We start from the raw sequence: 13,861 nt of genomic DNA on the forward strand, positions 1-13,861 counted from the left end.
TTCCCTGCTTTTTTTTCCTTCAGTTTGTGAGGGAATCCTGTGTTCTATTCCAGTCTGTGAAGGAATTCTCTGCTTTATGAGGGATTTCTGTGCTTTATTCCAGCTGCATCCAACCTGGCCTTGAACCCTTCCAGGGATGGGGCAGCCACAGCTTCTCTGGACAACCTGTGCCAGGGCCTCTTCTCTCCCTATCCTTACATAGAAGGTCCAGCCCCGCTCACAACGCAATCCTCTAACCCCCCTTGTCCCGCCGCAGCCGCTCCATCAACGATTTTAAAACAAATTTCCCAACTTTGGCTCAACCCCCACCCCTCGGGACACCCCAGGGTGCGCACCGAGACCTCTCGCGAGATCTGGGGCGGGGCGTCCTCTCGCGAGAGCGCGCGCGGCCCGCTCCGCAGCGCCCCCTGGCGGGTGCGGGACGCGGCCCCTGAGGCCGCCATTTGTGAGCGGCCGGGGCGGCTGAGGGCTCAGCCCGGCGGCGCCGGAGCCCCGGCATGAGTGAGTATCTGAGGGGCTGCGGGAGCGGGGGGCGCCGCAGGGGCCGCCGCCGGGCGATCGGGAGCGCCGCGGGGTCGCGGCGGGCCGCCCCAGGGCTGGGACGCCGTGAGGGAGGAGGAGCCCCCCTCTCTCCATCAGAGCCGCGGGTGGGGACGGGCGAGGGACCCCTCAGGTGCCCGTCTTGGCAGGCGCCGGTGTCGCGACAGCCGCAGCTGTCGTGCCTGGGTGTCGCGATTGCGGCGGGTTTTGAGTCGGGGGGAGGCGCCACTCCCGGCGGTGACACCCCCGGGATGGTCCCGTCCCACCGGGAATGTGGCCGTGACACCCCCGGGATGGTCCCGTCCCACCGGGAATGTGGAGATGACACCCCCGGGATGGTCATGTCCCACCGGGAACGCTGGTGGACTTCTTCATCTGCCTGAATTCCTTGGAAACTGCATCCTGGCTCAGCGCTGCCAAACTGGTCCCTGTGGGAAAACCCGGGGCTGTGGGAAAAGGTGGTTTCCAGTGAGGATAGGAAGGAGAGAAGAGACAGAAAACGAGATAACCGCACGGAAATCTTTATTATTTAACGTTGCTTTTGCTTTAATTTGCTAATGGAAGCCATTGGTAAATAGCAGGAAATGCCAGGGAATGGATGTGTAGGAGGAGTGTTGCTGGGCTGAGTTGTTGCCCTGCTACCTGTTGACAAGGTTGCTCCTAACTGGGCATCTCTTGTAGGGCAGAGCTCAGGAATAATTAGGTTTAGTTCCTGTAGGCGTGCTCATAAAAACAATATGCCATATGAATTTGTTTAAATCAATTATATTTAACTAACTGGGGTTTTTTTCTCCCCCTGAATGTCCAGGTTAACTCCCAGTTTTAGCTCAACTGCTAACAGTGGGAAAAGGTCAACTGAGGTAAATTTGAGGATTTCTTTAAGCTTGGCTTAAAGATCCTGTGCCATGATTTGTAAAGGTGCCTGAAAAAGTTAAAAAAAAATCAACCCGAAGCATTTTTTTCCTCAATAATCTTTAATCCTTACAGAAATCTTTACTTTCTCAAACAGCCTAGCTGAGAAATGAGTTTAGCTGATTCCTTCTGTACCTTAGAACCTTTCCTAAAGCAAATATTAAGCCTGATGTCAATAAGGCCCATAACTCTCATAAGCCCCTATATCCCTGCTGTCTGATGCTGAAGGAATTGAGGTGGATTTCCTTCTCAGCAGAACAAGTGCAGAGTTTCTGAAAAGAAAATAAAAAAAGGCTGAAAATCGTGGTCTCGAAACTTAACCGACTAAACACGTGAATACCCCAAAAAATTCAGTGTAAAGGCCAGCGTTTTGGAAATGCTGGATGTCCGAGGGCTGTGCAAGCTTGGCAGTTGTGCCTGTAAGGAATTTCTCCTCACAACTGCTGCAGTGGGAAGTGCATTTTAATCACGCAGTCCCTTTCCCTCGCCGCCGCCCAGGAATGAGCTGCACCATCGAGAAGGCGCTGGCGGACGCGAAGGCGCTGGTGGAGCGGCTGCGGGAACACGACAGCGCGGCCGAGGCGCTCATCGAGCAGACCACGGCGCTCAACAAGAGGGTCGAGGCCATGAAGCAGGTTTGTTTGCCCCAGTCTTAGGCACCCTGCCGGCACCTCAGCGTGTAATCACCATCACTGTAGGATCGGGTGATCCTTTCATGCCACCTGAAAATTGGTTGGGTGTAGAGTTGGACCCTGCAAAAAGGTTTTCTCGCTCGTGGTCGTTCCTGTTCTGAGGTTGAGCTGGGCAAGGCGTGGCGCTGGATTGAGTAGATTTCAGTAGAGAGCTCCTGGAGAAGGTAAAGGTGTCTCCTGACTTTCCACGTGGGAGTTCCTCCTGTCACTTTAATAAGGCACAGGATATCTTAACAGGGCCATAAAACAATAAAACCCTGCATGTGATTCAGCCCCGTAAAATTCGTCACGCTGAGGCTTCATGGCTTCAGATAAGAGTATTGAATTTACCCTTCTGTTGGGAGTCAGGATGCACTCACTGGGATCTGTGTGACTTGTTCCCACACAGTCTTGTGGTTTAAGGGACTGGGAAGCCACAGTGGGTATGGAGAGGTTAACACCTCATGCTTTGTCTCTACCACATCTCTCTCAGTTTGGAATTACCTGATGGTGAACTTGACCTGTGTTAACTGAAGGTTAAATAACACCCACTACACACATCTATGGAATGAAACTTGTTTGAAACAACAGAGGTGATGCTTTTATGTCTCTAAAGGACAGCATGTCAACAACACCTTCAGAACTGCGTGTGTTTGATATTATTATTTAAAACCAAACATTGTCTTGCTGGTTACAGACCTTGCCTGACAGGGGAGGTGGTGCTTTGTGACCTGCTGTGTAATGCCAGCTGTGTTCACTCACTAATATTGTGTCTTGTTGGTTTTTTCCATACCCAGTACCAAGAAGAAATCCAGGAGCTCAATGAAGTAGCGAGACATCGCCCTCGGTCCACGCTGGTGATGGGGATCCAGCAGGAAAACAGACAGATTAGGGAATTGCAGCAGGAAAATAAAGGTGAAACATGAAAATTCTGTCCTTTCCAAGTTCCAGTTGCACCACTGGAAATTAGTGAGGCGATAAATAGAACTTAATTCTGCAGTAGAGGGATCTGTTTGGAGATGTGTTTTCCCTGGTAAAAACAACTAACTCAGGAGCAGTCAGAACAAGTTGGGGGGTGAGCACAGCTGTGTAATTCCTTCTGGAATTCTGTGCACTGGGAATGTACTTCTCCTCCTGTCCTGGTCCTTTGTTAAGCTCTAACTGAATTGCAATCCTGTTGGCAGAACTACGCACGTCTCTGGAGGAGCATCAGTCTGCTCTGGAGCTCATCATGAGCAAGTACAGAGAACAGATGTTCCGGCTGCTTATGGCCAGCAAAAAAGATGACCCGAGTATAATAACGAAGCTAAAAGAGCAACATTCCAAGGTAAGAACTTCATGGGGGTTTTTGCCACTGCTTTTTTAAATTAACACTTCATAGTGGATCAGTTCAAAGCTTACTTTGTCTCAGTTTTTGTATTGCTGTACTACCAGCAAGTCCTAATTTTTGTAATCCAGTCCATGCAACATGAACAGGAAACCTGAGCAATTGAGTAACTCAACCTTATCAGCTTCTCACTTACTTTAACTTTAAACAAATAGCATTTCATTACTGTATCTACCTAATTTACTTTTGTTTTACTTTGATCTTTAAGGCCACTGTCCTACTGCACTGCCAGATCTCAGTGATATTCACATTTTTAGACTGGTTTTAGCTTAATGCTCTTGGCTCCAACAAGTGATTAGTGAACCTGTGCTTACTAGGAAGAACAAGCTTTGGAAATCCAATGTTCAAATATTTTTACCCTAAATATCATAATTTTTTTAAAAAGTATTTTAAAAGTCCCTTGGAACATTGAAAAACATTACTGGGTCTGAACTATATCTTTAGGATAAAATGTTACAAAAGGACAGGTGTAGATCCTTTACAGCAGCAGAAGTTACCTCAGCACATGGTGTAACAGCTCTTAAAGGCTCAGAGGTAAAATTATATCCATCCTCAAATGGAGTTGGAAATGTCATTTAGGAGCACTCCAGTGGATTAAAAGCTTGGGGAAAAAGGGAGGAAAAATAAAAATAATATCACACAGTATTATGGAGAGACAGGAGATTTAGGCTTCTATATTTTTGTTAAACCTGATCCCACAAGAATGCCTGATGAAAGGGATTTATCACCCTTAACCTGACACTTAGGATTTCTGGAATTTCATTACTTTCTCTCCTGCTCAACCTTCACATTCAGTAAGACTGAACAATCTTTGAAGCACTTTTTAAACACTTCTCTCTCGTTAAGTAAAAAATCCATTATAGCCAAGGAATTCAGCTGTACCAGAAGGGGCTGTTTCCTCAAGTGCCAGCTCTTACCTTTAGTGCCTGTTTACAGGAGATCACTGATTCCTGTTCATATCTGATCTGACATCAGTGACCTTGGAACAGGCCTGAATCCCTCTGATGCAGAGGCACAGAAGCTGGAAAATAGAAAGGAGGGAGGAGAGCAGAATATGTGAAAAACCCACACCCTTCTCAAGGCCCATCCCTGCCTGACCACAGCTTCCTGCCAAGCTAAATTTGGGGGTTCTGTGAAAAAATGTTTTATGTCATCACCTGCGCTGGAAACTGAGCAGCAAATAAAGATTCACAGCAGGTTCTTTCCCTGGCCCCTCCCATTGGGAGTGGGCACTGGAGGAGGAAACAGCTGAATCAGGGCTTGGGCAGGTGGAATGGCAAAGACTTGGCATCGCAGTACAGTTGGAATAAAAAACAAGTGGAGAAAAAGACAATGCCAGACAAAAGCTTCTGGAAACACCATTCCACCCTCTGGCTTAACTGAGCAGCAGTGAATTCCAGAGGGGCAGGGGCTCTGCAGGGAAAGGCAGCAATGACCTTTCCGTGTTTCCTGAACCTCTGAAACCCAGATCCCACAGAGGCTGGAATTGGAGGTGGACTGAAGCAGAAGGATCTAAAAAGAGTGAAGGGCAGATGGGAGTTTCCTCCCACAGCCACAGAAAGGATGACCACGGCCCTTGGTGTCCTGAAGAGATACCTGTCCATGGGCTGCTCCTGGAGATCAGGTTTCCAACTGGAAAGAATGTTGCAGACCCTGCTGCTCTCAGCTGAGTTGGTTTGCATATCCCACAGGATGCACAGCAATTCCTGCTGCACAGGAGGGCCTTGGCAGGGCAAGCACGGGGCTGACTCCCTTTGGAGGCTGGGGGAGACACAGTTCAGAAAATTCTCATAAAAGGGGTCAGTGTGGGACAAAATAGATAGGACCACAGTAGCCAACTTCAGTGTCACCACTTAGGTCTGTTAAAATGCACTTTAATGCTTCATGTTGTTAAAAGTATTGCTACATTACTGTGTTCCTGACCCTGCCTGTGCCAGGAGCTGCAGGTGCACGTGGACCAGATCAGCGAAATGGCAGCAGTGATGAGGAAGGCCATCGAGATCGATGAGAGGCACGGCTGCAAAGAGCAGGAACGCATCACCCAGCTCGAGGTGAGGGTGGGACACCTCTGGAGCAAGGCAGGGAATGGCAGCACAGCCGGTTCCGTGGAGTTCCTGCTGTGTTACACTGCCCTGGTGGGAGGGGTGCAAGTGCCATTCCCCTGCTCCAGCTTTGCAGAGGGGAGCCCTCACAGAGGGAGCAGGAGGGTCAGAAACCCGATGCTCTCAGCGGTAGAAGAGAAAGGATTTTTGTCCTTCTGCGTTAGTTTGGAGTAGAGGGGAGGTTGCTAATGTAATTCCCGTGATTTGGGGTCCTGTTAAATGCCTTGTTCTTCCTCTGTTTTTAGCAAGAAAACAAAGGCTTGAGAGAAATCCTCCAAATCACTAGAGAATCGTTCCTGAACCTCAAGAAGGAGGATGCATCAGAGAGCACCTCCCTGTCGGGATTAGTGACAAGCAGTGATCTGAGCCTGAGGAAGAGCTAAGGCCTGTGGAGCCAGGAGGCCTCGATTGCACACTTTGCCAAGGGAGCAGCAGGGCTCACTGGTCAAGCACTTGTTCCTGAATAGGGCACCAGCAAGAGGATGTGTCAAACTCCAGCTCAGTGGCTTTTATACTGTGTGAAATAAATTACATTGGTGTGACAGACTCCTTGCCATAGGTCTGACTCCAGCAGGAAATGGATTAACGGGAATTCCTTTTATATGGAATCATTTTGCAGAGAAAAGGTGAGATTTCAAGTAATTTATATAAGTTATTGCTCAGTGCAACTGTTCTATAAGAAAAGGTAAGATTTCAAATCCAATCTCTGGCTAAAAGGCAGTAACCTCTGAATATGCTTTGTGCATGATCCACATTTTTACCTTTGGTTTCTTTTTTAATAAATCCTCATTTTGCAACCAACCTATTTGATGGAAAGGGCACAGAGGCAGAAGAAGCCACATTAGTCCAATCTATTCCTTCAGCAAGTGGGAAGCACCCAAGGAGTGGCAGCAGAAAGGTGGGTGGGAGGAGGAGCAGCTCAGGGCAAGGTTGGCAGCCTGCAATTAATAGTCTGAGTTTCCCTTTCTCCAGTACTAACCAGTCACCAGAAAGGTTTTAAGGTGAGTTAAGCAGAGCTGAACTAATCTGAAACCACCACTTAGGCAGGTTTGATTTTCAGGGACAACACCACAAAAGGAACTCAGATCCAGCACTTTCCAAGGGTGCCAGTTTAAATCCAGCTTCCTGGGCCCCAATCAATGCAGATGCTGAAAGGACAGATAGGTCAGCTCATTTTCACAGCACTTTTTGTAAATGGAGAAACTGCTGCTTCTCCTCCCAGGGCACCTTCTAGGCTTGACAACACACCGAGGACATTCACCTGCAGGGAAACAAAGTTAGAACCATTTCCAAACTTGCTCAACATCCAAGGGGGGTTTTTTGGGGAATGTTTTAGCTCCAGCACAGAGTATTCTCACCTGCTGTTACTTTCTGTAAAACCTTGCCAGTGCTGCTCTGATTTAGGTTTTGCATTTCTGCCGTGGCTTGCCAGAAGTAACATCTTTTTTTATTTTCACTGGAGTGTTCTGTTGTTGCAAACTTTGAGACATTTTGGGTTCAGCTGCTGAAGTTCCTGTTTCTGGAAGCATCTTTTCAGCCATTGACTGGTGTCAGAGACGTTTCCACCCCTTGGATGCTGATGCAGCTCCATGGCTGAATTCTGGCTTGGCTTCCCGCTCCAGAGGAGGGTTCTTGGTCTGTGGCAGTACTTGGAGGTTGCTCTGTTATGAAATAATGCTTGATTAGTGTTTATTTTTGTAAATTGAAGAGAAATGTGACTTAATTTATCTACTCCCAGCCCTCACATTTGAGATGTCTCCCCTCTCACCCCCCTGCCCTGATCACTTCAGGATTCTGAAGAGCCTTCCCAGTGTGTGGAGTGACTATTTTTCATGGCATAACTGTTATTTTTGTAACTCAGATGGCTTGGAAAGGATTTATGGCTAGAATTGTGTACTGTACAGGAAACCTATTTTATCAATAAAGCTGACTGAAAACAGAGCTGTTTCCATGATTAAAGCAAGGCTGGAAGGGGAGGAATGCGGTGGAGAAGTTTCAGCATCAGACAACTTGTTTACCAGCCTCGGTCAGGAAGGAGCATCGAGGTCCAAAAGTGCCACCAGAAACCAAAAGGGAAAGGACATGGAGTCAGGTAAAGATACTTTTCCATTCTAGAAAAAATAATAATTTCCTATAGTTGTTCCTGTTATAATATTAATTAAAACTGTGTTTATACATTTGAATATTCTTTCTGCTCGAGAGAGAACCAGGCAATGTAGAAGGACACAATACCAATGCTATGTAGAGGGACACTCCAGACTTACAGAGTGCATGTTTAAAATTTTAAAGAGATCCTTTTAGACAGACCCCCCCCTCCCATAACATCCATTTTCACAAAAGCTGATTTATATTCATATGGAATAGTACAACTAAGAGCTTGAAAAGCCACCCATCTGAACCCTGGCAGGCCACCCTAAAGGGTCACTATGGAAAAAGGGCAGCAGAAAGCTGAAAGGGCCTCAGGGAACATAAACCAGGAGGGAAGTGGAAATGCAAGGCTGAGGATGAAAAGAGGCGACAGAAGAGAACTGAAGTCAGGATGGAAAAGGGCAAAGACTGTATATATACATATATATATATATATAAAAATATATATATGATCTGAAGACTCTTAAGTCTGCTCCACAGCCACAACATAAACTGCAATGCCTGGTGTGTGGACACAGTAATTGGCTATCTTTCCTTGAAAATGAATGCTTATATTTGACAGAGAATAAGCCCCACATAGAGATGAAAGCTGCCAAGAACACTGGCTTTAGCATCACCAGGTTTTAGAGTTACGAGCTGCAAAAAGACGTATTTTTCAAGATATGTATGAAACAAAGTTCTACAGAATCTTCAGCATGCAAGGTCTCAAATCTCTTACTTTCTCTGGGAGAGGGTAAGGATTTTAGTGCTGACATTTTTTTTTTCCCAGCACCATGCTACATATAATAATTTGTGGGAAAAACTGTCCTCAAGCATATGATGAAAGTGATGACATCCCTCAACAGAAAAGCTGAACATATAAACATATGGAAAACACAATTAGTAAACAATCCACAAGATGAAGATTTTCCTCATTAGGCATTTGCTAAATAACTCAGGAGAACAACACTGTAAAATTCTGTCTGTTGTAAAACAGTTTGCAAATAAAATAAAAAGCTAAACCAGTGCAGCAAATCGTTTGCAACAAACTGTTTGTCTGCAGAATACATTTTGGGAAACCAACTTCCTGCTTTTCCCTTTTGGAAAAAATTCCACACAGTGTCAGAAAGCAGACTGAGGGGTAAACCTTCAGCACCTCTGTAAGAGGGGAAGAGAAAGGATAAAAAAACCCCAAACAGCAAATTTAAGAATAGACTTAATGCATGGACCACTTAAAACTAGAGGGGAAAGCGGGAGGTCCCAGAGCAGTTCATAAACGGAGTTCAGGTTGCAACTTGATCTGAACCCAGGCAGTTACCAACTCCCAAATCCTCAAAAAGCGCTGTGCTCCACACCAGGCGAAAATAAAAATCCAAACCAACCAAACTAGGAAGGGGGGAGGGAAACAGGGAGAACGGAGAAGCAGAAAACGATAAATCCCTCACTAGTCCTAAGGCGTGGAGCAGGAACTTTTGGGGTGAAAACGAGGGCGATCGCTGGTGGACAGGTAGGGAAAATCCCAGCCTGGATAAAATGGATTCTAAAACCCACCTGTGAGAAATCAGCAGCTTTTCTTGCCTGACTCCACTCTCTCCAAAGAGCTTCCACCGAGCAATCACCGCAAGACCCAAATCCCAGCATTCGGAGCGCTTGGAACGTCGCTGGGAAACACCCCGTTCAAGCGGACAGGTCCCTGGGAACGATTCAGCCCCCAAATCGTGCCCCGTAAGCAGGGGACAAAATCTGCGTCCCTCTTTGGGTTGCCAAGCGCTCCCGCAGCAGCAGGAGCTGCCTCTGCCCATCGCAGCCGCCCCGCGCTGTGCCGAGCTCGGCAGGACGGGGCATTCCCCGAGGAACGGGGAGCTCCCCATGAGCCCCGCACGGAACGAGCCCCGCACGGAGCGAGCCCCGAGCGCTCCGCAGCGAGCCCCGACGGCCCCCGCAGCCCCCCAGCCCCTCCCGCCGGACCCCGCACAGCTCCGGGCACTGCCGGTCCCGCCGCGTCCTCCGGGAAGCGACCGGGAAAGGGGGGAAGACGGAAAACGGGAAAGACGGGAACGGGGAATAAGGAAGATGGCGGGGGGCGGGGAAAACCCGGACTGGATTTCTCCCGGAGTACGGAATGGGGGAAAACCCGGACTGGATTTTTCCCGGAGTACGGAATGGGGGAAAACCCGGACTGGATTTTTCGGGAGTACGGAATGGGGGAAAACCCGGACTGGATTTTTCCCGGGGTGCGGAATGGGGGAAAACCCGGACTGGATTTTTCCCGGAGTACGGAATGGGGAAAACCCGGACTGGATTTCTCCTGAGTACGGAATGGGGAAAACCCGACTGGATTTTTCCGGAGTACGGAATGGGGAAAACCCGACTGGATTTTTCCCGAGTACGGAATGGGGAAAACCCGGACTGGATTTTTCCCGGAGTACGGAATGGGGGAAAACCCGGACTGGATTTTTCCCGAGTACGGAATGGGGAAAACCCGGACTGGATTTTTCCGAGTACGGAATGGGGAAAACCCGGACTGGATTTTTCCTGAGTACGGAATGGGGAAAACCTGACTGGATTTTTCCCGGAGTACGGAATGGGGGAAAACCCGGACTGGATTTTTCCCGGGGTGCGGAATGGGGGCACTCCCGGCCTGGTGCCGCTAAGGCCGGTGCCGCCCCGCTCCGCAGTCCCAGAGCACAGACGGCGCTGCCGCGACCGCAATGTGTCGGGAGCCACAGCGAAGATGGCGGCGCGAGGCCCCCCCTCCCTCCTCCGCCTCAGCGAGGCGTCTCTCCCATTGCCTGCCCTCCGCCCCGTTCCCGAGCCGCACCCTGTGCTCGCAGCCCGTCCCTCCGCGGTGATTCCCACCGTGGGGACCGGGCGGGGCGCTCGGGGGACGGGGCGAGGCGCTCGGCGGCGCCGGGCGCGGTTAGCAGGCTGGCGGGCGGCGGCAGGCACTGGAGCGGGCAGCCCCGGCGGTGGCGCGAGGCCCCCGGCGTTGCTCCGCTCCGCCCCCGCCCCGCCCCTGCCTGTCCCGACTCGCTCGGGCCCGCCGGGAGCCGCAGAGGGGCCGGGATCACCCCGGGAGCTGCAGAGGGGCCGGGATCACCCCGGGAGCCGCAGAGGGGCCGGGATCCGCTCCGGGAGCCGCAGAGGGGCCGGGATCCCCCCGGGAGCCGCGGCAGGGACAGCTCCAGGCTGTCCATGAGATCGTGCCCGGGGTGAGCGGGGCCCGGCGGGGCGCCCGTGGGGTGCGGGGAGTCAGAGGGACACGTTTGGGGTCCCCGAGCTGTGGGGTCGGGCTGTGCTGAGAGGGGCGGGGGGGTCCCCGTGGGTGAGCCTGAGCATTGGGTTGGGGGTTGGTTCAGGAGCCCGGGGGGTGTCTGTGGGAGCTGGGATTCGGGCTGCAGAGCTGTGCTTGGGAACAAAGGGTGGAGCAAACCTGCTCCGTGGGTGCGTAAGGAAGGACGGAGTAGCAGGGAAGGGGAGCATTTCACACGATATCAACATTCCCCCCGGGTGTGGGATGGAGCAGCGAGGTGGGGGTGGTTGAGGATGGCCTGGGCTGCTCAGGATCAGCCACAAACAACCCGCCAGACCTCTGAACCCTCCATGGACACGTCGTGGTTTTGCTGGAGGTTGTCCTGTATTTGCAGTGCAGGTAACGTGCCCTTCTCAGTTCAGCCCAGCAGATCCCAAGGGCTCTTCCAGGAATATTTGTTCTTTACTTCTCTTTGGGATACCTTAATCTCCAAACTGCCACGAGCAATTCCATGATTTCTCCTGGAGAAAACCAAGTGCCAGAGGAAGTTTGCCCAGGAGCCCAGAATTGTCTTTGGAGCAGGGAGTGCTGAGAGCTCCCTGTGCCTGTCCCCAGCCTGGCACTGTCAGCAGGGATACACTTTTTTCTTCTTTTATTTTCTTTTAGATGATGGAGTTGCCTCTCTGGATGTGTGCTGAGCTCTGGCTGCAGGGGACTGTCAGGCCTCGGTGAGTTCATGTTCTTCTCACTGGGAAAGTGGAAGTAGTTATGAATTAGATTGCAGAACCATTTTCTGAAACCTGTCCCCTTTGTTAAAATCTGAGGTCATGTGGGGCACAGAGAATGTCCATCATGAGGTAAACTGGGATAATCAGTAGTGGACATGTAGGGAAAATTGTTGAGGGGGAAGTATCTGAGGTGATCTCCACGGCAGAGAATCATTATTGAGAGGTGAAAATGAAATACTGAGTGGTGGACCCATAGGGAAAATTCTGGGGTTAAAATCTGTTGGAATGTGCAGCAGAGAGAAGGAACATTTTGGAATAAAGTGAGGCAGTAAGTAGGGGAGAGGCAGAGAAATTGTGGAGAGTAAAACTTGATCAAATCTGCAGGGCAGACAGTGAATCTTTGGAGGTCAAAAAGAGGTAATGAGGAGTGTGCAGGTGGGGTAAAAACCTGAGGTAATCTCTAGGGGAGAGAATGACTGTTTTGTGTTCAAGAAGAGGTAATCGGTAGTGGGCTGGAAGGGGAGATTTTGGGGGTTAAAAAGGAGGTTCATTCTCTCCATGGGAGGGAATGGACACATGGAGGTAACCTGAGGGAATGAGTGGTGACAGACACAGAGAATTGTGGGTGTTAAACTGCAGGTAATCTCTTGGGAAGAGAAGGCATCTGTTGAGCCCCCTCGATCCCCGGGGCTGCAGGGCCAGCAAAGGCTGTTTGGAGCAGAGAGTGCTGAGAGCTCCCTGTGCCTGTCCCCAGCCTGGCACTGCCCACAGGGACACACTGGGCAAAGAGCGTTACAGGGAACAAAACCCCTTCCTGCCAGAGGGTTTGTCCTGTGCAAATCAGTCCTGGGGCAGCAACTGGACTTGGGCCATCAGTCAGCTGCTCTTCCCCCAGAAAGCACCATCCCCATGAGCATTAATGACCTGCCCTGTGCCCCCCGCTCACTGGGCACCCACCTGAAACCAGAGCAAGTCTTGCTTTGCTTGGAAGAACTTCAAATAACTTTAAACCAAAATAAACCACCTCTTATATTTTCTTTTAGATGATGGAGTTGCCTCTCTGGATGTGTGCTGAGCTCTGGCTGCAGGGGACTGTCAGGCCTTGGTGAGTTCATGTTCTTCTCACTGGGAAAGTGGAAACAGTTATTAATTAGATTGCAGAAATATGAATTCTACCCACAGCCCGCAGTTCCATGTGGAATTCCTGCTGGAATAGCCTCCCAGTGCCTCACAGAGCCCAGATCTTCCCCTGCAGAGCTGCCGCTTCAACGCCAGGTTTGCCAGGAAGCAGCCAAGGGTCCAGGTGTGCTCAGCGGGATCAGGACAAGGACAGGTTGATATTGCACAGAATTTGCTGTTTATAACCCTCCTCCCCCAGCCCCGCTGGTGTCCCTGGGGGGCACTGGAGCGAGTTCCCTGGAATTGAGCTGATTCTCCCCCTGGGTTGGGCTCCAGGGGGTGTGTTCCCCCAGGAGAAGGCGGTGGCCGGATGCGCTCCCGGCACGGGCTGAGGCCTGGGAGACAAATCCATCTTGTGCCCTCTGGAAGTGCTGGCCTGGAGCTGCTCCATCCCTGCTGCCACGAGCTGTGCTGGGAGTGCCTCCGGAGCAGGGCAGTGCAGGGCACAGCTCATCCGTGCCCTGGAAAGAGGAAGCGCAAGGAGGGCCAGGTCGCTGCCTGGTGCTCCGTCCTCCTCCCGCCCCGCGTTCCCTGCCCGGCTGGGAGCGCACAGGGAGCCCCGGGAACATTCCTGGCAGGAAGCAGGAGCTGCTGAGGGCTCCGTCCAGCTCCGAGCCCAAGAAGTGGCCCTGACCTGAGACCCCCTCGGCATTTTGGGTTCCAAACACTCACCTGGAGGAGACACCCCACTGCAGGTGGGGCTGGACAGCCACCCTCGACCAACGCCTGTGCCTCGGAGCGAGGGAACCCTCTGGACTCATCAGGCTCCTTTGTCCCTGGAAAGGGTTGTCACACGAGCACCTCGACAGCCGGTGGGGAAATCCCGGACAGGGCAGGAAAACCTCCTGGAGCGCAGCAATAATGAGTTTGTGCCTGTCCCCAGCCAGGCACAGCCCAGCCAGCCAAGCTCCCTCCACAGAGGGAGCTGCAGAGATTTAATAAAGGTGGATTTCCCGACAGGA

General features: G+C 50.9%; 1 protein-coding gene and 1 long non-coding RNA gene across 4 annotated transcripts; both read left to right on the plus strand.

Moving 5' to 3' along the window:
• Window positions 1-344: 344 nt before the first annotated feature.
• Window positions 345-7,553, plus strand: FGFR1OP2 (FGFR1 oncogene partner 2). Of its 2 annotated transcripts, XM_050324652.1 has the most exons (6): window positions 345-501; window positions 1,951-2,087; window positions 2,921-3,038; window positions 3,308-3,450; window positions 5,448-5,561; window positions 5,858-7,553. In XM_050324652.1, the coding sequence occupies exons 1-6, from the start codon at window positions 498-500 to the stop codon at window positions 5,993-5,995; spliced, it is 654 nt and encodes a 217-aa protein (XP_050180609.1). In that variant the 5' UTR covers window positions 345-497; the 3' UTR covers window positions 5,996-7,553. The 2 variants fall into 2 exon arrangements, with proteins under 2 accessions (XP_050180609.1, XP_050180608.1); XM_050324651.1 differs by lacking the exon at window positions 345-501 and having other exon boundaries at window positions 1,020-2,087.
• Window positions 7,554-10,821: 3,268 nt separating this feature from the next.
• On the plus strand, window positions 10,822-13,861 carry LOC126645032 (uncharacterized). Of its 2 annotated transcripts, XR_007630062.1 has the most exons (5): window positions 10,823-10,951; window positions 11,659-11,720; window positions 12,764-12,825; window positions 12,903-13,053; window positions 13,176-13,861. It is a non-coding gene; the product is annotated as an uncharacterized LOC126645032 (long non-coding RNA). The 2 variants fall into 2 exon arrangements; XR_007630061.1 differs by having other exon boundaries at window positions 10,822-10,951; window positions 12,903-13,861.

The sequence above is a fragment of the Myiozetetes cayanensis genome, unplaced genomic scaffold (genome assembly GCF_022539395.1).
Source record: "Myiozetetes cayanensis isolate MyiCay16 unplaced genomic scaffold, myiCay2020 scf3, whole genome shotgun sequence".
Taxonomy (NCBI): domain Eukaryota; kingdom Metazoa; phylum Chordata; class Aves; order Passeriformes; family Tyrannidae; genus Myiozetetes; species Myiozetetes cayanensis.

What these genes read in the sequence shown, in the direction of transcription:
- FGFR1OP2 (XM_050324651.1), top strand. Translation starts at nt 1,836, where the DNA reads ATGTCCGAGGGCTGTGCAAGCTTGGCAGTTGTGCCTGTAAGGAATTTC. An exon ending in GGGTCGAGGCCATGAAGCAG is followed by an intron (nt 2,088 to 2,920) that starts GTTTGTTTGCCC and finishes TTCCATACCCAG; the next exon opens with TACCAAGAAGAAATCCAGGA. An exon ending in AACGCATCACCCAGCTCGAG is followed by an intron (nt 5,562 to 5,857) that starts GTGAGGGTGGGA and finishes CTCTGTTTTTAG; the next exon opens with CAAGAAAACAAAGGCTTGAG.